The following is a 24817-nucleotide window of genomic DNA, read 5'->3' as shown; positions in this document are numbered from 1 at the left end:
AATGATAGAAGTAGGGCAGCTCACATGTAGTCTTATCACTCATCAAAACACAGCTACAAGCTGATGGCCCCACTTAAATACCCCCACTCAAATGTGCCACCATCTAGAGCCATCAGTGGCCATCCACAAGCATTCTCCTCAATTTCAGCTCAATGTCACCACCATACCATAGTTTAAGCAGGTTCACATTTAGTAGCATCATTACATTTGTTTTAATCTGTAGCTTGTGGTTTTGTTTGCCAGTTTGTATAATAGCTTTGGAGAAATATGGCTTCAGAGTTTTTCTGTCTTGTATCCCTTCCCTCCCTTCCCTTAAAAGTACTGCAAGAACCACCATCTTTAAATACTTTGAAATCCAAAATACTCTTGTATTTGTAACTTGTTTATTTTTAAGGAATATATGTTGTTTTTGTAGTTAATTATTTACGAACATTAATTCATTTCATGAAAGCTGTATGTTTTTTTTTCTGAGGTCCAAATATACACGTTTTACAGATGTTTCGTGTTAAGTGGTGTGACAGCGCCACCTAGTGTCTGACCTGCAACAGTGCGCCAGTGCACATTCACCCCAAAATGTATAGATAGTGTTCATACACATTATTTCAAAGCCATCAACCGGTGGGCTCGGTGTTTATGATCAGATATCATTACAAAATCAATAAACTAGCATTACATTTGTAATATAAGGGCATTTTGGGCACGCATCTGTTTGATACTAGTTACGTAATAACAACAATTTAAAAAGTAACAAATAGAGCAACTTGGTCAGAAAGGGGGGGCAGATTAATACTCTGCAATGTTTTAAGTAAGAAAGGAAAATATTATTTCAAAAAGTATTTTATAAAAATGTCAAAATATAAACTTTTTTGCAGTTGGAAATGATGTGTTTCTCCCGGTGATGGTTCTTTATTGAATAATAGTGTTTCTCTTTTGAAGTAAGCGCAATACAAAGACCTATAATTTAATATTGTTACATAACAATCATTCAGCAAAACATTCACAAAGATTACCCGTGAGCTGCACTGCTGAGTGATCGGAGGAACTGACTGTCCCACAGAGAGTGAAAGGCGACTGCCGTCTGCTATGAAGATAAACATTATCTAGAACCAGTCACGACTGGCAAGGAAGCAGAATTACAGTTTTCCATAATTTGGCCTGCAGAGTGATTTTTTACATTTCTGTTATTCACATAGCCCCCCCCCCATAACATTTGATCTGCAGGTTGCGCATACTTCATTAACATAAAGTGTACACATTTTACATTGTGGGGTATGTGTGTCTGTGTTGTGTCCTACACATTGCCAAACCAGATAGCAGATAGCATTTTTTGAACTATACATTTGGCAAGCGCACAATATTAGCAGAGAATTCCAGCTATGTGGGTTTAAAATAAATACACATCTATTACCCTTAAATAGCCTATAATCACTAAAACATACAGTTTAGATAAGCTCTGTGTTCCATGATTGCGTAGGATAAGAGGTCTGCTCTGTGGGAGGAAGTGCTGGCATATGACATCATCTCCCAGCACTAGGAAATGTCTCTTAATGCACAGACAATGTATAGGTCAGGTAACGTTGGCAAATTATATTCAAAAAGTGAATTCATGGGACTTTTCATGAGGGTAGTGTCAAGCTGGCAGTTTCCAGCTATGACATCATGGTGCATGCAACGTTTCATGACGTATTTGTCGACGGAAGCTCCGATGTCGAAAGAAGGTTTTCCCTGGAAAGCTTGGGTGTAAAGTAATACCTTCTCACTGTTTTCAGAGATGGGCAAACATAGACCTCCTACTCCAACCTAGCTAAGTCACTTTAGAAAGACATTCTAACCTTCCCAAGTGGTCCATAACTGGAACCTAACAGGAACAGGAACCCTTATTTCCTAGTGTACCTAACCGGTAATCCATTTATCCTTAGACTGGCCCATCATTGAAGGTAATCAAATCTGGAGTGCCATCAAGTTTCACTCCTCAGCTACTGCAAGATTCTGGGCTTCTTTGTGGACAGAGAATGGAAAAAAGTTCTACCTCTCCCTTGTGTTCGATTTTGTAACCTTGTTCTTAGGCCGGCTGCTCTTTGCTGTGCTTTCATTATATAATATGGATTAAGTGACAGTATTTAACATACTGAGACACCAACAGTTCCTGCCGCTTGATTTCCTTGTGATCCGTCCATGCCGCATGCGGACAATGACTGCGTTTAATGACTCATCATGCGTCCTAAGGAGCTCCTTTTAAAGAGTGTTTATAACAACATGCCTGTAATTACAGCGCGGGATGTAAATACCTAGAAAACTGTCCGCATGCAGTTAATGAATTATCCAATAAGATATTGACTGAAAATCAGCCTAAGCATTATTACGTACATTTTAAGACTTGCTGCCCACTGTCACATGCTGTTAGAATGTGTTTCGGTCTTTGAAAAAATACAAACAAACCTAAGAAAATTTGTTTTTCACCAGGTGTTGCTGAAAGGGCAGACCTGACAGCAAAACGCATGTTTGACGTATTGGTGGGCGAAGCAATGTATGGCCATATAGCGTGAATCCCCAAATAGCTAGTACTTTTTGCATGGGTATGCACTGATATGCACAGGTAGCTGGGTATGCACTGATTTCTTGCTCTGTTTTGTGTACATATTGGTCATGATTATATTAGAAGCAATCCAGGAATCCGAATGTCTTTTATGCTCTTTCAGTTGTGCGCACCACTTTCTATATATTTTTTTTGCTGCGCATTTTTACAGGTTCTGACCAAGCCTTAGGATTGAGGAGCCCCTCCTGGCACGCAGCAGCCTCATTAATGGTGTCCAGGGGAGGCTTTAAATACCTTGACAGTCTTATTTGGGTTAAAATGCGGTGCAGTCCCACTGATTCAGCTCATTGGCAAGCAATCTAGCCATGAAAACACAACTCACCAAACATGGGTGACATAGTGCCAGGCTAAGCAATATATTGCCATGTAGTGTGACGGGATCTCCAATATTTATGCCTTAGATAGGGGCTTTTTAAATAGTACTTGCTGGGTATGTGGTGAACTCTTGTGCTATTTGATGACAATACAAGACACAATTCCACTTGTCCAAATCTAATAGGTAAGGACTTGTTCTGACATCCTACAATCCCCTGATTTCTTATTGGCTGAAACAGGAAAAAGGAATGACAAAGTGATCCACTTAGATGGGGATTCCAAATGCAGACTAGCTCATGTGGTATTTGAATTTTGAAAACAAAAAATGCTTTTACACAATTACATGTTTACATAGTAAAAGTTGAAAAACATAAGTTAAGCCTTTTGAAGATACTTTTTTAAAATTGTTGACTAAACTGAACTGGATATTCTAACACTTTGTAGAGAGGAATAGTTACTTTTTTCAGATCATACATTGATACATTTTTTAAACAGTCCTATTAAATTAAATGTAGGTTGTTGTTTTGGTTAACAGTGACACCCAGTGGCTGGTATGTTGTAGTGCATTTTGGTAGATCAGTTCCTAAATTAAACATTTTACTGTTAATTACGCTTAATAAACCCATGCAGCAGTGACCACTAACTAAAGTGAGCAGGACATACTTGAAAACGATATATCTCGATATTTCTGGTTAAACATTTTCTAAATAGATATAAAATACAGGGCCAGGCTAGCGACGCCAGACAGCCCCGGCACTACAAGACTGGCGTCTGCCTATTAATGTAAATGCAGGTTGGATATCCCGGGCTGCACATTTCGTTTTTTGCTCACATAGTGTGCGACCGAATATATTCAGCCAATGAGATAAAACGGTCCCTTAATTTTAAAGAAATTTTGAATACAAATAATTCCAGAATGCAAATATAGTAAATTAATTTAGATTATGTGATACTTGTTCCACAGGTCTGATACACAATTCCATGAATAATGTTCCCTGCATGACTAAAAGGACTATATTTCCTAAAATACTTCAATGTCGCTACATGCACAATGTGCTGCTTGTTTCATTTTTTTGTAATACGTTTACTTAATCTGTTTATAAAATGATGTATTTTCATAAAATATTTACTTTACATTTTTTATTAGCATGTTTTTATCCCTTTTTAAGCCTATTACCCATGTTCTTATGTAAACTTTCTAATGTTATTGGCGCCATCTGTTGTCCATTTGTGGAAACACAGCCTGATTTTGGCCACATCTTCCATTTGTGGACCACATTGCCACCCAATGGAAGCTGGTATAACTGCAGCTTATTTTCTTTCACATCCGCAATATAATTATTATATGATCATGTGTGACTAAAATGTCAACTAATAGCATATGATATAAAAGTTCATTGGCATTTTGTACATATGTACAGCTTTAAGGGGTTTTAAAAAGGGAATCTTGTATCATAAGCATTTGGCTTTAATATTTTGTTATGAAAAACATTAATTTAAAGCCATTTCTACACAAATAGAAAAAAAAATTAAGTAATCTTAATAACCCTAGTAGAGTCATTTAATTTTCCTATTTTACATATAAAATTATTTATATGACACAAACGCAGGCACTGATAGGTTGTTGTAAATAATCACATTCTGCCTCCCGAGAGATATATATGCCTTCTTGTATTCATTGACAGATGCCATATTACACAAAACGTCTGCTCTTTTAGGCTGATGTCTACTAGATTAATGAATGTAATGTGTCAAATATTTTTCTATGCAGGTCTGGAAAAAGTCCTGAAAGGGCTTAAAAATTTAAAAAATAATGTAAAATAGCATATAAAAATAGAAATATAAAAAAAACCCTCAAAAAATCCACTCCAGTGTGTGTGTGAAGAGGGAGGTATGGTAAGAAAGAGTATTCTGGCACTTGAGTTAAGAATGAATTGTAGAGGAGAGATATGTAAAGCAGGAAGACCACTGCGCAACGAGTTATGGGAGTCTAGATGGAAAATCGTCAGCATGTAAATCAGTGTTTTGGAGTGAGTGAGAAACGGGTGGATTTAATTAATCTTTCAAAGAAAGAATTTACTTCCTTTACGAGAGCAGCGAAAGAGATGGATCCAGAAATACTCCTAGGCAATATGCAGTTTCCATAAGACGAATAGCAAACGTATCTGCAGTAGGTCTGAAGTTAGGAGGAATTCAGTGGATCAGAAAGTATTTCTGACATGTCGAAAAAATCTTTTTCAATGCAGAAAAACTATATTCTAAAGGTTGGATGTACAACTTAACAAATAAGAAGTAGACACTTACCTCGGGATACGACCATTCCGGGGAGTAATCCGTCACCATGAACAAACGTCCGCTCTGTTGCAGCATTCCCAGAGTGGTTTGCGCTGCTGCTGATACAACTTCCGCCACATGCATGTAGGCCATGGTAGTTGCCCCCGTTTCAGAATTGCTGAGCTGCATACTTGCTTGTTGCGGGCTACAGCATGGTATGCACATTTCTGCCTGAGTATATGGGGGTCTACTGGCATCTTCTGCCTGAGGCATGACATTATTGTCTCCCGCCACCAGCTGATGTCCATAAATTGTATTACTTCCACCTTCTACTGATATGAAATCATTTATTAGGTCAGAAAACTGGTTGCTGAAGGAGATATCAAAATGATCTAGGTTCAGCTCCATGTTGGAAGAGTTACTTAGGGCCTGATGAGCAACAGGGTAGAGGCCTTGTACCATATTTCCCTGGAGTATGGGGAGGGCACCATTCCTCATCCCTGCACCATTTTCAGGTTGCATATAGTGTTCTGCGTTACAGGCTTGGAGATCTCCAGGCTTAAGTAAGTTGTCGTTTCCTTCTGCCTGCTGGGATGTTTCCATAGGAACTTCTTCAGTAGCCATTGCCTGGAAATTTGCTTGGAATTGCATCAGCTGAAGAGAAGATGTTGATTCTATCCTACCTTGGTCCATTGTACCGTTGCAGTTATTTGTTGGCTGGGAAGATCCTTCTGTTTTAACATTAGGAATTCCCAGCGTGTTGACATAAGTGTTGTTTGAGTCATTCAGATTGTTGTGGGAGTTTTGCTCTAGAGGAATAGGTTTGCTGGCGTCTTGTAGAAAGAAGCTCGGGGAAGGTGTCTGATGCACATGGGGGCTCTGTACCGACTGATTATAGCCGGTTGAATAATCCTTGTTCGAATCGATAGCGCTGAAGTCCATCTGTTCCAGAGTAGTGCTTGGGCTGAGACCCCCTCCAGAAGGAAGTAAACTAGAACCAGGAGTGAGGGTCAATGTGTTTGATGAGGTGGATGGATAACTTTCTTTTGACAGCTGTTGCTCAAAGGTTGTGTCTTCTGTTTTTATCTCTTTTACCAAAGCTGCATTGAATCCAAAACTACGATCTGTACTAGATGATCTTCTCAAGTTACTGCTAATATTGTCTTCTTTGAGACCACTTCCACCGTAGGTTTGTCCTTGCTTGGGGTTGTTGAGGAAACAGTCTGGGTCAAAGTTCATAGTGGTTTCAGGTATCTTCCTACTGCTATCGAGGGTGGTTGAAAGCACAAGCTCTTCCGAGACATTGGCAGACAACATCGATAAGCTATCTGAGTTTCCTGTTGTTGGGAAGGCAAACTTGTGACCATCTGAACTTACAGCCAGTACAAGTCCCTGGGTAGTTGTATCTGAGGATAAAAGATGTTGGTTGGGACCGGCGTTAGGTGACATTGTGTATACTGCCTCATTGGTAACATCAGACATGAACACAGTGGCACTTTGGGAGAGGCTCCCCATGACAGACGCGACAGCCATGCTAGAAACACCAGTAACGGCAGGGCTGTCAGCCATGTCTGGATCGCTGTTTAGACCACTGCTGATTGACACAGGAGAGCTCTGGGTGGTGTCAGGAACTTCCACTTGGTTCGTAGAAGAAACCTCAGTGCTGTTTTGATGTAGCAGCACTGGTTTTGCCATTTTCCCATTTCTTTTCTCCCGGCTTGACTTTCCATGACTGTGCTCGTTCTTGCCTTCAGAAACATCATTGTTTTGGACTTCTGAGTGAGCGCTGTAGCTGCCCGTCCTTGGCTCGACCTTTGGTGAGATGATGCGATGTTTGGCACTGTTACATTTATGGTGCACACTGCTACCTGCACCTATAAATAATCAACAGAAAAAATACATTAAAAGACACGTCCAGAAATGCTAATCATACCGTTACCTTGACTAAACATGTATTGTGGGTATCCTAGAATGTGATTTCAAAACGTATTGAAGAAGTATCAGACAAAAAGAATCTCAGCCGTCTTAACACAGCATTGTTCTATTGTTGAAAACACAGAAAGGTTAACTACATACCCCTCATTAGCACAACAAAATTGAAAGAAAGGTCACAAAAGAAGGTCACGACTGGGTTCTGTTTGACAACATTTCTTCAAAATAATACCTTTTATCAGACTCATACCCATAACGGATTCTGCTTGTTCAAAACCCCCGTACAGCTCCAAAAATATTCTTCCTGGTGGTCTCGTTTGAACAAAACATTGTCATGAGTATTGCTTTTTATTCTGTGAAGGATAGCCTAGGAATATTTCGTGCTCCTTCAGCTAATTGATTTACTTTTGCGTTCCAGAGAAACAGAGATTGGGGGCCTTAATTATTCTATAATGACCCAAAAGGAAAGAGACTTAATTGTCGTAGCTAATGGATACAATTACTAGTGTCAAGAAGGTTGTTGTACCTTCAGGTGCTTTAATAAATACTCTGATCCCTTCCTTGCCGTGCATCATACAAGATGTATAATAAAACTCAATTGTTTAAACAGCTCCCTGAGCTATGTTATAATTAAGTCAACTACAAAAGTGGTTGATGTTGACCAAAGCCTTGTTTTCAATTACAGTCTACCGTTTCTGCAAATTTCCAGCAGTCGTCGGTTTGCATTGTTTATAAACATCACTATAGGCTCATTTCATTCCATTCATTTGCCGGTGACAAACGTTGTACAGCCTCTGCATTTTGTTCATATTTTTGTTTATACTTCATAAACTGTTTATGCATATCATACAGAAATACATTAAATATGCAAATAAGCCTAGAAAACAAGAAATAGATTATTTTCTTGTAGGTAATACATTTCTAGAACAGAGGATGTTTAGTGCAAGGAACTAGGGTACAGATGGCAATCCATATAGAAAGAGTAATGTTCTCGGCAGCTTTGGAAAGAGTACGCTCAGGAACCATTGGAACCAGGTCATTACTGGTCCTCATGGGCAGGCTTTGCTTTCCTGGTTGGGGAGTGTTGTTTGGTCCAATCCCCACTAGCCACTCCCTTTTTTGCCTACTAGGGGCCGTAACTAGGGCTCTCGGCTCCTAGGGCAGGATAAGAGGTCCTACCCCTCACTGACTCCACATCAGGGGGGGCAGGGGCATACTAAAGAGCGCCCTTCACTTTGTGACACCTGGGGCAGCTGCCCTTCATACCCCATGGAAGTTCCCAGATAAAAATCTTATGAACCACATCACAAATGTAAGTCGAAAATATTTGTCATCTGAGAATACAATGTGACTTGTGTAGTTAGAGTTGTGCATATTGCGACATCAGAAGGAGAAATTGTCAGTTTCTTCCCAATTACACACTTGCTAAACCTGAGACTTTGTGTATGCCTTTGGTGTGATTAATTTAAACCTGTTAGAAGTACATAGAATATATATATATATATATATATAGATATATTAAGGAAAGTGCAGCAAACATATGACAAACTCTCAAAAGGACCTTGTTGAATGTTTCTTCTAATTCATCATTTGCACCTTGCAAATATTTAGTTCTCATAGGACTAAATACTTCATATGACGTTACTGTAAAACTATATAGTTCACATGAATTTGTAAAATTGCTTGCACTTTTAGTCTTTTGCCTGTAATGATATATTGTGTTAATTTTCCACCCAGCCTAATGTAACACATTTATACCTACACACTATAACGCTTAAATATTTTCTGGGAAATGTTATTTAGACTGTGATAATTACATTTAAGCCATGGAATAAACACCAGCAGAACAAAAAATGGAAAAAAGGTCTTTATTTGTAACCTAGACACCGGTAACCCTAGGATCATCCCGAGATTCCACTTCTTCAACTCTAAAAGTAGTGTTGATTCACATCGGATAACATCAGAGAAGATGTATTAATTTGCATTATAATGGGTAATAAATGCCTATTTTACTGTGAGAAAAGATTAGTGTTTCCATTTACAACTTAACGATAGATATTATATAGTAATAAGTAAACAGCACTTCTTACAGTCCATACATTCAAAAGGGTCTGAAAAAACTAGAGCTGACAGACAAAGGTGGCCCGAGACATTTTAGGTAACAAGGGCCCGGCTCTCAAGCTAAGATTCTGCAGAACCAGAGATATTTATTTCGGACATTAACGTGCGACTCCAAATCCTACACTGGTAAGGTCTATACCCGAGTATGAGCAGCCAAATTAAAATAGTGAAATAACCAAAATATAAAAATCATCCATCAAATGCCAGATTTACATGGAATGAGTTAATGAGCATCGTTGTGAAAATATATTTCGTGTCGTAGGAAATAGAGTAAGCATATCAGCTGTGCTTCCAGGACACGTGTTTTTTGACATATTGCAGACCAGCACAGATAAAGTCCTAACCCTGCAGTTGGCGAGATGTATAAACCAATTATTCGGTTATACATCTCCAATACAGCAGGGGGCAGCACCAGCAACTTGAAAATTAAAAAAAAAATCATGGTTGATGAGAACCCCCTAAGCAGAAAACATGTTGCATGCGATTCCGGTACTCAATGGGTTAACACGAATGGTGCCAAATTATTATTACTTAATAAGTAGCATAAACCTTTACCCCACCTTCCAAACACTCAAGGGAACACTCTCAAAGAGTATGTCTGGTGAATAATAAAAGTAACACAAAGACTAAAACCCGGTGCTTGAACTCGAACTGCACTTAGTTAATAAATCCACTAGAGGGCACTCCAAAGTTTCATAAAATGCCAGCATCGTCTTCTTACAGAGCCTTTGTACTCCAGCGATGAAACCATTAAAAAGGACAAATGATATAAAAGCACGTCCTTCCCCTTTGTTTTTATTAATAGAGCGATTCTACATCCTGCAACCACTTACCCCTAACCACTGCTTCAAGTAGCTACTACTACGAAATGTGCCCATCTGTTTGCATTACCTCATGCCTGGGAACTTTCAAAGTGAGCTGACCCTGAGACTCATTAAATATTAACTCTTTAATAGCCCATCATAAAGATTCTGTGCAGTGACTCGCCAAATGTGTTAACAAGTTGGCTCAGATCCAGGTCCTCATGGAAACCTTTACTTGCCATTATTTAAAGATAGACTTAATTGAGCCACCTACATTAAAGCAGGGATAAAAACCATAACATACCAGTAGCAGATGAACCAATTGGGAGTCTTATATATGATCACAGCTGGGAGAATAGGAAGGAGTCAGCTCCAAACTGGGACCCTGAGAATCTGCCCCATCACCCCCCCCAAGACCCTGAAATTGGGGCAAAAACCCTAAAAACTCAAGGTCAATCCTTGAGACTGCCCAGGTATGACCAACATGTCTTGGAAATTTAAGAAGTTTATGAATGTAGTCAGGTCAATGGAACATTCATACAAACTCCTGTTACAAATGAATGGTTAAATTTTTTTGTACACAATATAAAGTATAAATATTTTCTTTAAAAAGTCCCCTGTTGCTTGTACGCAGTGTACCACTAGTGACCAGGGCCCAATTGGCAATGATGGGGTGGCACTGGCACTTTAAGGCCAGCGGCTACCTCATGTTTTAATGCTCGTGGAGCGTGCAGCCAGGCATATCCAGCTGTGTGCCAGTGGAGCCCAGTATCCCAGATGGCCAGTTATGATCATCTGAAATACTTTATGTTTTTAGAATTAATAACATTGCATTCATGTGTTTCCCAGTAACATCATGTACTCTACAACACAGAAGCTCGTAATGTTTTAGCAAATAAAAAATAATTCTCATTGACTATATTAGTTACATTATCTCTCATGGACTTGGCATACTTGGCAAGTCTCCTGCAAACTCCAGTTTTAGTGAATAAATTCTTTCTAGTCTATTGCAAACCTCCTGCAGCAATGAAAAAGTTAAGTTTATTACTATTACACCCTGGATAGACATATATCTATAAAACACACAGTACTATATATATATATATATATATATATATATATATATATATATATATTATACATCAAGTTAACTTTAAAGTGCAAACACTGGTGGCATTCAAACAGTTAAATTCAATGTTCTCTCTAAGGTGAATATTGTACTTTGTCATAGTTAATTAGGGATCCTAGAAAGAAACCAACAAGATGTGACCAATACCAAATTGTTGTTGCAAAACAAAATGATCTTTTAACTCTTTGAATTCATGCTCACGCACCTTAGAGAGAACACAGGCTTATATTACTTTTTTTCTTGTGAAAAAATAATGGCAACGTAAAGATTTCTCAATGAGCTTTTCTTTGCTGAAAAGCAGTGTATTTATGTGTGTAATTGGCATACCTGGGAACTCTCAGGGTTTTTTTTGCCCCAATCTTGGGGTGATGGGACAGATTCTCAGGGTCACACAGTCTAAACCTGACTCCTTCCTATTCTGCTCAGCTGTCATCATATATGCTTTTGCTCCCAGTATGTTATGGTGACTGAATTAAGTGTGTCTTTATATAATAACAAAGTTTTCCATTAAAACAATTCGGGTAACACATTTGGCGAGCCACTACACTGAATATCCACGATGGGCTATTAAAGGGTTAATATTTCAGGGTCTCAGGGTCGGCTCCTTTAGAAAGTTCCCAGGTATGACTATTATTATTATTATTTTTGTGGAAAGTACACCATTTTCCCAGCTGCATCCCAGACCATTGAGACAAAGTACTGGGTGGGTATTTTTTTTAAAAAATGCGCACAATTGTCACCATTCCAGCACCTTAGGCCACGTGCCACAACTAAAAAACAATGTCTGCCAACCCTGCGTTTAATCTCTATAGTTACCTAAGTTGCCAGTGCAGAGACAGTTGTGCGTCCGAGGCTGCGGTTTGGTCTGATGACTGTCGAGTATCTGCTGAACAAGGTGCTCCACTGAAAACCCTCCACTGCTGTTCCCATTGCTGCATGTCCATTTAATACCATGAACTGTGGAAAGAACAGCGGAGGCCACAAGTCAAAAACACACCAAGTTTTCTTTATTTTTAATTGTTAAGCTAATCCACTACGAAAGTGGTTTCTCTTCATCACATTTTGACGGTTACCTTTCTCAGCGTTGGGGTCTTTAGTCGTTGATACCTTTTAGTAGACCGAAAATGAGCTTTTGGGACCTTGGAGGACTCTTCTTCTCGTGGAATCATCTGAAGAAGACATCTCTGAAGTCTTAAAAACTTCGACTACCTCTTTTTTTTTTCATGGCTCAATAAAAGGTCTCAACTTCGACTAAAGACTTCAACGTCTCGTTGACCAACACAGCTGTATCAAATTCTGACCGATATGTTGTTTTACTTATGGTTGCCTTACAGAACACATGTGATGGACTTTACAGTCCTAAAAACTGTGGAAATAGGTATTTATGGAGTGTTACTTAACTTTGAAGAAAGATGAAATCATGCCACCCAAGTATTCCCCTGTTTACCAATAATTAATAATCTAGAGGTCAAAAGGTCAATGTTTTGCCAAAAAGGGGTCGCATTGGCATCAAATGGGCAAGGCTTTAACATTATCATGCCAAGAAAGGTTTAAGGAAGTGGGTGTAACTACATGGGGAGTCAGACTTTGGTAATGTGCTAAAATACCCATTTTTGAGAAGTCTCTGGGTTTGACCTGGAGTCTCCGGGTGTTGCCCAGAGTCTCCAGATCAGATTTTTTTTTCCTCGAGGAGTGACAATTGGTCACACCCAATCCCAACCCATTTACCTTCCATTTCCCACCCACCAAGGGTTGTTTGAGGCTAGCCCCGCCCATAACCAGAGTCACTCCACCAAAACGGGGGTAGCCTGAGAAGTTCCTAAGTATGAACACGCACCAGTCCTATGGGAGAGAGGTCACATGCATGTTAATTGTGTTACACATCCTTATAATTGGGCAGCCCATAGTGCAACAACGAGGCACAGAATGCTGGGGCGTTATAGGACAAATAATTTATGTGTTTGGTGGCTGAGAATGATGTGAGTTTAACCTCATGATGTGAGTTGATGCTGCAAAATGCTCAGCCGTTATCTCTGGGCCCAACAGGGTTAACTAGTTGAATATCAGAGCGTTGAATAACACATTGCTTTGCAATGCATTGCTAACCCCTCCAGTCCTCGCAAAGTTAAATAACTAGTGGCATAAACAGTATTTATTTAAAAGCTTGATGATCCAAGTTCAGTGGAGATGTGCATAATGTTCCCTGTCCGCTCTAGCAAAGCGTGGGGAATGGAAGGCTGATATTGTACAGCAGTACCTAATGTACTGATTCTTTTCACTCTGCCATCAATAGACTTTCTATCATAAAGCAACAAACCTTCCACTTAAGCATTAGTTTAACCTTTTCTGTGCCGGTAGATAAGCTCGTTTCCTATGGAACCCCTCGATCGCCGAAGAATGAATCACTATATTTAATAAATAACTGCGTTTAATTCCTAAATTACAAAAGCAAAAAAAAAGTCACGGAACAAGATGTTAATTACGGTAAAACGTTGTGATTTTTCATAATGTTCACAAATAATTACGGATAAAGCCCTCCTGATACTTGAAAGCAATCTATTTCAGAGCGACGAGGCAAGCCATTATTCACCTGAGAACATAGGGTTAATGAATCATGCAATAGATAATTTATAGGATAGTTATTGTTATTTTTCAATGTCAGCTCGTGCACTTGGAAATGATGTAGATACATATTGCAATGCAATGTTTTGCTCATCCCTCTGGCACAAGTGGGGTTAATTATCACATCCAAGAGAAAATCCTAAACAAATTCAGCTCTGAAATCCATCATTTGTGATATTGTTATCTTTATTTAACGTTACACTATTACGATTTTATTCTGTCCTTCTTAGTCAGAGTATTTCATGCAAATTCTTCACCTGTTTCCCATAATCCATCAGTGAAGATCACAGTAGAATCCTACTGTCAGCCCAAACAGGAAGTTGGAGACTACTTCCTGGACTCTACCAGTATTGCTGTAGCGGAGAATGCTAGCTCCTAGCGCCAACGTTTGCTTACAAACATACAGTTCTATGAAAAGCTATTATTATGAATATCTCGGGTTGGGGGGACGGGGTTAAAATATTTTTTGCAGCAGCGTCCCCCACATACCACACAACATGTAATAATGGGGGTCTTTTTTATGATACAGTAGTGGGCCAGCTCCTTTTTTTTAAGTTTGATGATGCTTTTTATGTAAATTCTTTCAAGAAAGAACCTAAAGCATGATATCATTTGTAAATTGTATTAAATGAAACTTATGTTGGAAAGTACTCTGCTACTAATACAGAAAGTAATACATTCTAAATATCGCAGAAATGGTTAATTCCAAACACAAGTCCTCCAAAAGTCAAATAATTTAGTCGTAATTTAAGTGCCATCTTTCTGAGCGGCTGTCGGATCCAATATTCGGGGCTCGGTCTCCCACATTATGATTACATCTTCCTCGTCTAATGTTTATTCAGACATTTTGGATAGAATAGCGAAGTAGTCTGAAGGGGATGCTTTATAGAGAAACCTAAGCTGGCAGATCTGGCCTTGGGGCAGCAAGAAGGGGAGACAATTACATTGGAGCTGCTCAGAATTTTGGCCATTTATTTTCTTCCATTTATAACCATATAAGGCATACAGGTTAGGATGAAGAGGATTTTATTCACTAAACTTTGGGTTACACCTGAACCGAAACTGAAGGTTCTACGTAAAATATAAAAGTTGCTGTTCCACCCGTTCGTCTTAGTCCGTCAGTTCTAGTGTTGGATATACGGACTGTAAGAAAAGATGGGGAAATTGTTGGCGCTATATAAAAAAAGAAATAATAATAATTTGCATATAAACAGCGCAAAAAGCGTTTACTAATTTATGTTAACAAAATAAATCGTTGTTCTTCTAAATATCTTAATTATATAAGTAGTTTCAGTCGGTCGCGAGGTTGCATATAGGAAGTCTTGATTAAGCCCCACCCCTAGCCACGCCTCTAACCACAACCCACCAATCAAATGCATTCTTCTTTGGGCATTTTATACATTTTCTAGCACTTTCACTGGCACGGGTTTACACATGTTTACACTTTGCATGTTATAAAATGATTGCCTATAGAAACATAAAAGTCAATTGAAATAAAATCCGTGTTTATGATTTGGGGATTTTGTGACTCGAACGTGGCTGAAACGATGATCTCTCGAGGTCGCTGCGGTGAAATCCCTTTCTAACGCCTCTTTATGGTGCCTTAAAGCTCGCCGGCTTACCGAAGATTTTCCTGGCGACAGACAGGCTTATTTTAGTAAGAATGATCGTTTGTCTGCAGGCAGGTTAGAAAACGAATACCGAGAGAACTCTTTCTTCTTTGTAATATATAAACAATTCATTATTATTATTATGATATTTAATATTATAATATTTGTGGATTTTTGACGCGTCATTGACGGTAAAGCCCCATGAAATGCCATTTTTTTTTGCTATAGGAAGGGGTAGGATGTATCCAATAACATAACCCCCCAAGTCTTCAAGTGTCTGAATCAGGACACCAGTGTTGGGGGTATGGCAAGGGGCGGGAGGGGTGGAGTTATCCCCAAAAGTGGGCAGTTTCAGTCCCTGAAGTGGGCGGGCAAAAGGTGTGACCACACATGGCCTTACCCGATGAGTGGGACACCTGGGGATGTGTGGATATGCAGAATTGTGCATATGCAAAGTAGCGCCGCCAGTTTGATTGACACTCTACCGCCAAGCTCCACCCCCTAGGCATCCCGATTCCCTGCGGGGGGGGGCTTTTCTTTGGCTCCCTGGGCTGGTCAGGGGAGATCGGAGGATCTCCCTAAACGGCTTATACCAAAAATAATGGCTGTCCTGTGAAATACGGGACTGTTGGGCGTCACAAACAAAAAATAATAAAAAAAAATATTAACACAATTGTTCCTTTAACTCATTTCTAAGTGTTTCTCCTGAACAGGAAACCGTAAAAAAAAGCTGAATGAAACAGCAAATGATGTGAACCGCGGTACAAACGAGTTAATCCTCGGCCAGGTACGGGCACCGGGTACATCGCGGCTCGCCCCGGTGCCCGCCGCTCAAGGTTACGCCTGTGTACGGCGCTGATTGCATTGCAGTTGTTTGCTGTTAGCTGCTTACGATCGCCGTTATGTTATGAAGGTTATAAAAATGAAAATCTAGTGAAGGCTGACAGATTGCAAGCAGAGAATTTCTGGATGCTTAATGCAAATTACCTACTGTCTTGGCACATCCAATATGCAGATTGCTCCCCCCTGCCCCCCCTTAAAAATCTCCTATGACTCCATAAGTTGTTAGTACTGAATATCAAATACTATCAAGATGGCTTTTAACATGTCACGCTCTGCTTACCGACACATAATGAATCAGCGGGAAAGGAGATTTCTAAAGGGAAAAAAAGTGCATTATTAAACGAAGGTTAATAAAAAAAGAACTATCTTCCTATTTTTTTTTTTTTAAAGGCTGCAAAAGTGAAACCGCTTTCAAAGTACATTTAATTAAATATGAGGACGCGGCAGGAGACGGAATAAGAAAACCAGATAAAAGGGGATTCCCATTTTAAACACAGGGACAGTCATTTTCATTTTTTTCCCCCCGAAGTGGTTTTTTTTTCTCTCTAAAGGGGGGATTGGGTCGTTAAGGTCAAACGTTTGCTGTGATTTGAATGCAAAAAGGGGGCGCGTAAAATATAGTAAATAAGAAAATATAGAATTATCATTTGTAAAATACCTGTCATGGGTGTTAGGCTGTTCAAAGTACAATTATTGAAAGTGAAGATTTTTTCTAGATTGATATACAAGAGTCATATTTATTATTTGAAAACAACAACAAAAAACCCAAAGAAACATAAAATGTGACGGCAGATCAGACCCATTCGCCCCGGGTAGTCTGTTGTAAAGAATCAGTCGCCATATTTCTATCCCATGCACTGTATTAGCCACTACCACTTCTGATGGGAGGCTGTTCCATTTATCTACTATCTACTCAGTAAAGTAAAACTTCCATCCGTCACCTCTTTGTTAGTTTTTAAATGCTCTTATCCCATCCTCTCTCTCTCTTCTTTATTTCGAGCCGTACATATTGACACCCCTTAGTCTCCTTCTATCCAGAGGTGCGACAAACATCGCTTTATTAGCAGAGGAAAGGGACATATTTCACACAAAATAAAGAAAAAACAAATCTCAGCTAAGGAAAGGGTTAAACTTTGCCCGGTATATGTTTATGCCAGTCCTGCTCGTTTACAAACTGTTGGTGAGTACATCCCAATTAACACCCGTTTCCTACGCTGCCAAGTCAGTGATTATTCGTGCCAACCTTAAGCATTTGAGCAGCAGAACTCGCTGCCAGGCGCTCACCTTACGCCCCCCTCCAGTTAAACCAACTCTGATATTCCTGGCCGCTCGGGCAGAAGAAGAATAGCTCAATACAGAATCCCCTCGTTCTTCCGCTATAATGAACGCTATTAGGCGCCCCTAATCTAATCTAAAGGGTTCCGATCCTGCATGGGTTCCTCGGGAGTATTAAGAAAAGGAGCGAATGCCGTAGGGTACCGCCAGGCGGAAAACATGGCGGCGGCGGGCAACTCATTTCTACATCTCTTATATTTGGACGTTTAATCTGCGTTTTGTTTCGTTAGAAAGGCTTTGGGGATACATTATGCTCTTTTACAGGGCTGCTCTATTTTTAGGTAATTAAAGGTAATTAAGAGATTAAGAGGGATTTTGGAAGCCGGATCAGCCCCGGTGAATGTCAGTTCTAAGCTTTTTTTTTGCTTTTATTGACCTACAAAACGGAACGGCCAAACGACGCGGAATAACGGCCGGCCATATAATAACTGAAACCACGTGTTTATGGCCAGATTGTACAAATTCGACTCCTATGGGGAGCACGACAACTATGTTAGCAGCTGTATAGAAGGAGAATATTAATGATACGTGTTAATTAAAGAACAAGGGTGATTTAAACATGACACTTTTAATTATCTGACGTAGCCTTTTGGGGATTAAAGGTCCTTTCGCTAGGCAGATGGAAACAAAATCAACTAACAAGTTACAGTAAATTGTGTTTATTTACATGTTACGCTAATAAACCTTAGCGGATCTGATATTTTATTCTTTCCTCTGGAGATTTTATCACATAGAACAAAGTAGAACATTTCAGGCCGTTTTCTGTTTCTATGGCAGCGACCTATTAGCGCCCGCTTCTGTGTCACATGACAATTAGGCGTTCCCAGCAAAAACTATGAACGGGGCACAATTTTGTATGAGTAAAGACTGATTTCCGCTAAGCGTTTGGGGATTCAGCAGTATCAGGAATGAGCTTTCTGGTCTAAGACGTATGCATTTTTTATCTTGACTGTAGGAATGAAGTACGGTTGGTTAAAGATTAACCATTCCTAGTTCGGTGGAAGCTAAAATAAAATATATATAATAGGATTTGCAGCAAATGACATTAAAAAATGCTCAGATTTAATTATAATAATTATTTAATATATATATATATATATATATATATATATATATATATAAACATATAAATTTATAAATATATAAATATATATATTTTTTATTTATTTAGAAATATATATATATATATTTATATAATTCTGAGTTTATATTTATATATATATATATATATATATATATATATATTTTTTTATTTTGTTTGTTATTTTTTTTCTTTTATTATTTTATTATTATTTTTTGGTAGTTTTCTCTTATTAGAAGATCTTTGCCGATATTCAACACTTTGTAGCTACAACGAGGCCCACGAAATCGGCAGAACCCATCCGCAGGTATCTTATTCTCTCCCCGTGCTCTTGAAAACGTTACGCTTAACAATCAAGAAAACTAGAACAGTTGCTGGCGATTTCGCTGGAGAACTTCTTTATCAATTAAAGCGGAAGTGTTGATTGTAGCTCAACTTTATCCTCCCAAGACGGGATCTTAGGTTCCCAGCCACAAACACTCCCCAGCCAGGGGAGTACTCAGTAGGGAGATATTAATTACCAGCTATAAATCTGATAAAGCTTGCAGCTTTGCCTCCGCTGTGGGATACTGCAGAATAATCACCATGAATCTGCTATTCAATTCTTGGGAATATGTTGTAGATTATTGAACGCTGACAGCGGAATGCAGTAAAAATGGAAAGCCTTTTGGTATCTTGAAGAATTCCAATGAGCTTTTCTTGATGATTCAGAAAATAAATAACAAGTACCTAGGGAAAGCAGTATTTCTGGCAAATGTTTTTAATTCTAGTTTGTCTGCAATGTACAAGTCGTAAAACCACCCACAACTATTGGTAGTAAATCTGATCTTTTGTTGCACGTTTTATTGAAAGTAGATGTTTATGATCATGAATTTATTTTTCTTAAGTTTTGAAAGAATAAAAATTATTAAGGCAATAAGGGGTGTTTTGGAAGTTTTCCATTGAATTCCTTTTTTTTTGGGGGGGGGAAGGAGTAGCAAAAAAATGTCTATTTGTAAATTAAATATATCGGTAAGAGTTCCTTTTCTAGAATTATGACCTTTGTGTATTATGGAAGTTTTCTATTTCGTATTACTTCTTTAGGGCTTTATCGTCGGATCTCTCAACAATAAATTCCTACAATGTAATAAATAATATTATAAAAAAAAACCCCGGAGACAGCGGATAACAAAATGATACATTGTAGCATTATAGTCAATGGTATTTAAAAACTGAATTTTGTTGGATAACTTTTGTCCGCAAGCAACAGACAAAAATGGCGAAAGTAAAACATGTGAAGCAATTATGGAACATTTGAAAAAAGCATCAATTTAATAAAAGGTGCCCCAACCGCGTAGCTTTAGAAATGTACAGTCTCGCATAAAAATAGGCCATAGAGATAAATGCCAAGTTAATAATATTTTCTGGGGCAGGTGCCCCAAACCGAGGAACACAATGCAACAAGCTCCCATCTCATGGTTGATGTGTGACATCATGGGCTTTACCCACCCGTGTTATGTCCAAGCTTCTCCCTTCTCATGCCAAGAATGTTCTTCAAGAAACAATAATGTATAGAATGTTTCCAGCAGCCTTTGAAAATGTGGACGCTTGTTGTGATACCTTCCAGAGAGTCAGAAGCTTAAATGTAATATAAGTTTTACGTGGTTGATAAGAGGAACAACCCCCCCCAGCAGAGAATAATACAGTGAGGGTATTAAACATGCATGGGACAGGTACATGGCACCTTAGTCAAAGATGAGACCAACAACTGATTAAGGTCTAAGTCTTTACAGCAGGAGAAACAGGAAGACTAGTCGGGCCAAATGGGCCGTTAAATTCTATGTTTCTTTGGTTCTACCTGTTGCGTGGGTCCAGCAGTGTGCGGCCGGCTGCTGGAAATGCTGCGTGAGCATAAAAACCAGAACGTGCAGCCACACTTACATCTTTTGGCAGCAGTTGGTCTTAAAGTGCCAGGGACACCTCATCGCCCCCGGTCTCAATATTTGAGCTATTTTGCTAACTCGGTTTATGTGATGATCATGCATTTCTGGTGCTTTTTTTGCATCACCTTCAATGTATCAATGTCATTGCTTAAGATCTCTGTTTTTAATTCCTGCATACCGATTGAGAAGACACAGAAACGGTGATGTTTACGTATCGACTTTCCCGTGTTCTACATTTAGAATTTTGCTGTGCAATACAGGTTTCCGTGTGAAAACCTTTGCAGAGTTGTTTTCCCATGCAAATAAAAGACCGCTTCATTCCTTTGGTCTTAATCCACAACTTGTTGACACGAGCAGACGGTTTCTATAGAAACAAGGTCAATATGAAATTTCAGCCTCGTTGCCTGCATTTTGCCGATGCTTCACTATTGATGGCAATAAAGGGCTGCCTTTTGATTTCTCGGTTCAGTCTGGATAAAACTTTTATTAGATTTATCTCTTTATATCGAGACGCCCCGCTCAGAATTCGATTTTCATATGTGTTTACAGGTCTTCAGGTTTTTAAATGATTTCTTGAATGAGAACTTCATATCATCTTTTTTTCTTGGTTAGACTTTAATTCCTAAAGGTTGTGGAGCACTTGTTCCGAGCATAAAGTATATTTCACTCGCTCCTCTAATGCATTGCCGCTCCGACCCGGGGTGACATTTCAATTTCTTCAAAATTATAAGTCATACTCAAACGTTTTAATATATCACGACACAGTCACCGGCGTGTCTTTTCCTGTTTAAAAAATTGTGTGAACATATGTTGCCAAAATAATACATTATTAATACATAAAGTGTTTGAGTTATTGGGCTAGATTCAACGCTGGAGATAAATCCATCACGAGTAATTGAATAACGACCCTGGTGTAGATTACAATGGAAATAAAATATATGGGATATATTGGCCCTGATTCATACACTGGGAAAAATTTATCAGTTGCAATCCGTTCCTATTTGGGTTACTTTGTTAACCCATTGGCACCCCTTAGGACATATCGGTAAGTCCTTCAAAGCAGTGCCAAGATGCCCATTAGGGCTTTTCTGTACATCCTGACTTTGTTGCAACAGAAGGGACTTCTCCCTGCCGCCACACAGGAGATCAGGCTGTCTATCGACAGTCTGGACTCTCCCCTGTTGGTAGAAGCCAGAAATGCACCGGTTCTCTGTTTGTTCCCCCTGCTGGCTGATCACACATATTGCGATCAGCAATGCAGGGCTATGGAGTGTGATCAGCATAGACAGATCAGGAGGAGGAGAGGGAGAAACACATTTTCTCCCCTTTCAATATATTTTCATGTTCATAAAATGTTTATCACATTTGCTCTTTTTCTTTCAAAACTGTAAAACTCAATACCCTTATTCAGTGACTTGTGATAGATTTGTTTCTTGCACATTATTTCGCTTTGCTTAAGGTCAACAAATATCTGAACTTTGAATTAATTCATTTAACACCGAGCATTCATAAATCAATGTGTTTACCCTCTCTGATCTCAGCCAGATACATTGTAATTAAACCTATTTGATTAGAGGAAAAGAGAAGGCGAGATTATTCAGGGGTTCGATTTTGTAATAATTGCCCCTAAGTAATCCTCCCATGGCTTTTAGATCTGAGTTGGATCATATCATACCTCTCAAAATTTCAGAGGGCCAATTTTGGTTAAGGGGTTGTCACCAAGGGACAGGATATTACCCCAAATTTTGTGACCTATTGATGACTATTCTATTACTCTGTATGGCATTTAGAATAAGAAGAATGGATTTTAATTACGTAATTGAATTGATAAATATGTTTTCTGCTGTTTATATGCAGTTTTTGGTGGCCTGTACAGCTGTAGACCACTGTGATATGCATAGAAAAGGGGGGATTAATGGAGGAAAGGGGGGCAGAATTGGTGACCTAAAAGGTTTTTCTATACATCTTGACTAACCTAAGATCCTCCTTGTTCTAGGAGATAATAAATAATAAATATATGTTAAAGCTACAAGAGATACTTCTGATACCCAAACCTAACAGTCATAACCCTACCTAGGGCATCAATATAGTCCTTTAGTCCCATAGTCCTTAAGTATATATTTTTCTATAATCCGGTCATCCTGCGCAGCCCCTAAACAAGGGTCGCTCGTTGGCAATTTTGAAAAGTGTGAATTTTGGCGTAAGCCGAGGAAAGGATATGAAAAAAAGAAGGAAAATCTAAAAATGCCTCCATTGATTGGGCTTCCAATAGTAATTTTTTTTAGAACATGTGGTGTTTGGTAGAATAGAATCTTTGATTATTTTTAGGCAACAGAAAAATAACCTCTTAAATTAAATCTTTTTCATTTATGGAAGTCGACAATAATGGTGTAAGGAACGCTTGGCAGTAATCCAGTTCCGGGAGCATACAGCTTATAACACAAGCCTGCGTTTTCTGTGTCTGCTCTGTAGATTAATGGAACACTTCATCATGAAATGCTTTCAATTATTTCACCTCTATGGTAATCACAACGTAACCTACAAAGACGGCGGCGGGGGGGGGGAATGGGGGGTGTCCAGGTAACCTCGTAGCTAGGAGAGAAACAAACACAAGGAGGGTAACGCTTTTTGTTCCCCGTCACTAAATTCCACGGTACATTGAATACCGATTAATAATAAAAAAACAAACACAATCCTACCGTATCCGTCCAATGTCAGGTTAAAACGCACATTTATCAGCACGCGGTTCATTATGGCTTTTTTAACTTCGATTCGTGTTATTTCCACAGAAAACGGGAAACAGAATTACACATCTTTAAAAAGATGGGTACGCTCTTCCCAGCAGCGTGTAAACATACGTGTCAATGCTTAAAATCAATTTCCAGAGACGGTTTGCCACTTGGCAGGCACAGCACATCCAAGAGCAATTATTGCTTAAAGGGATAGTTTAATATCCCTGACACCCGCACTATAGAAGAATCCATATTCAAATTCTATGTGAGTAACCTTAACCCTCTGCGAGTACTTTAATACGCATTAAAAAAAAAATTAAAAGGACTTACCTGGCGTAGAATGCAGCCCTGCTGCTGCAGCAGCTCTCCTCCACTATGGTCCAATTATTATTGCTACTGATTGGCTGCTTGGAGTAGCCAATTAGTGGTGGGGAAAGCAATCCAGAGCACTTTCCGTACATTTTAATGGGGATGTGAATGACCCTTGTGAGTCTGTCACAAAAATAGCTGGGGGGTGGCCAAAGGGTCAAACGGGTCATACCTGCAGAACCCCCCCCCATGCGTTTAAAAACTTTAAAAGGGACCACTCTGCAATCATATGCATTAAAGCGCGCATGGTGGCTACTGTCTCCCCTCAAAAGAACCATCATTGGCACCGAACGGGAGAAATGGAATATTTTTTGTTTTTATGAATTTCTAGAAAAAAAAAAAGGTATTTTTTATTAAAAAAATATATATATAAATATCAAACCTGGTTATGTTGTAGACTGTTGCAGTACAAAAATTAAATCTACTGGAATCTAAAGACATTTTAATCACTAGTGTTTCAGCTTCGGCTCAATATGTTTTATAAAATATAGAATCTGACTTATTTTAGCATAATTTGTTTTCTGAACTTGTTAATCGTGCACCGAGGGACGGCGTTTATAGACGCATATTATATCCTTCTCAAAACTTTATAGTAAACAATCAAAGCTCTACACGCTCTTTCATTTATACTTAAGTGAATTATCGGTTGGCAGTATTGCTAAAGTACAGAATAACAATATTTTTCAGCACCACCGTGTTTATTGTATTAAATTTGGTCAGTTTTACTGTTTTTTATGTATTTTTGCAAAAAGAAATATGTTGATGTGGTCATGAAAGTAATAGGGTTGTAACTGGCAGTCTAGAAAATAATAGAACTAATAATGTAACCCATTATTGTCATCAAATGAAGATAGACAACACATATAAATATGCTTTATAGTCAAATTCATGTTAACGAGGCAGCGGTGATTGTATATAAAGGGCGATTCTGGTACAAAGCTGAAAAGACCACTTTTTTGATAGGATTACTTTTTTAAGGAAAATAGTTCTGAAACGGGAAGTCCTATGGAAAAAATATTTTCTCTTTGAGTATAAACTCCAGTGCTGTATACAGTAATCCAGGTCAGTATTGGTTTTATCTCATTTTGTTCCAATAATCTGCAGACCTGGAGGCGGCCATTGTTGTTGGTCAG

General features: G+C 38.9%; 1 protein-coding gene across 1 annotated transcript in view; it reads right to left on the bottom strand.

The window, feature by feature from the left end:
• The window catches only part of CAMTA1 (calmodulin binding transcription activator 1), a 660706-nt gene that overhangs the window by 78921 nt on the left and 556968 nt on the right, over nucleotides 1-24817 (bottom strand). The window contains exons 7-8 of the mRNA XM_053452576.1: nucleotides 11987-12127; nucleotides 5216-7059 (exon numbers count right to left, since the gene is read on the bottom strand). Of these exons, the coding sequence (XP_053308551.1) occupies nucleotides 5216-7059; nucleotides 11987-12127 (1985 nt within the window). The remainder of the gene's footprint in view (nucleotides 1-5215; nucleotides 7060-11986; nucleotides 12128-24817) is intronic.

This window comes from Spea bombifrons, chromosome 12 (assembly GCF_027358695.1).
Source record: "Spea bombifrons isolate aSpeBom1 chromosome 12, aSpeBom1.2.pri, whole genome shotgun sequence".
Classification (NCBI taxonomy): Eukaryota; Metazoa; Chordata; class Amphibia; order Anura; family Pelobatidae; genus Spea; species Spea bombifrons.
This window is presented reverse-complemented; position numbering and strand designations above follow the sequence as displayed.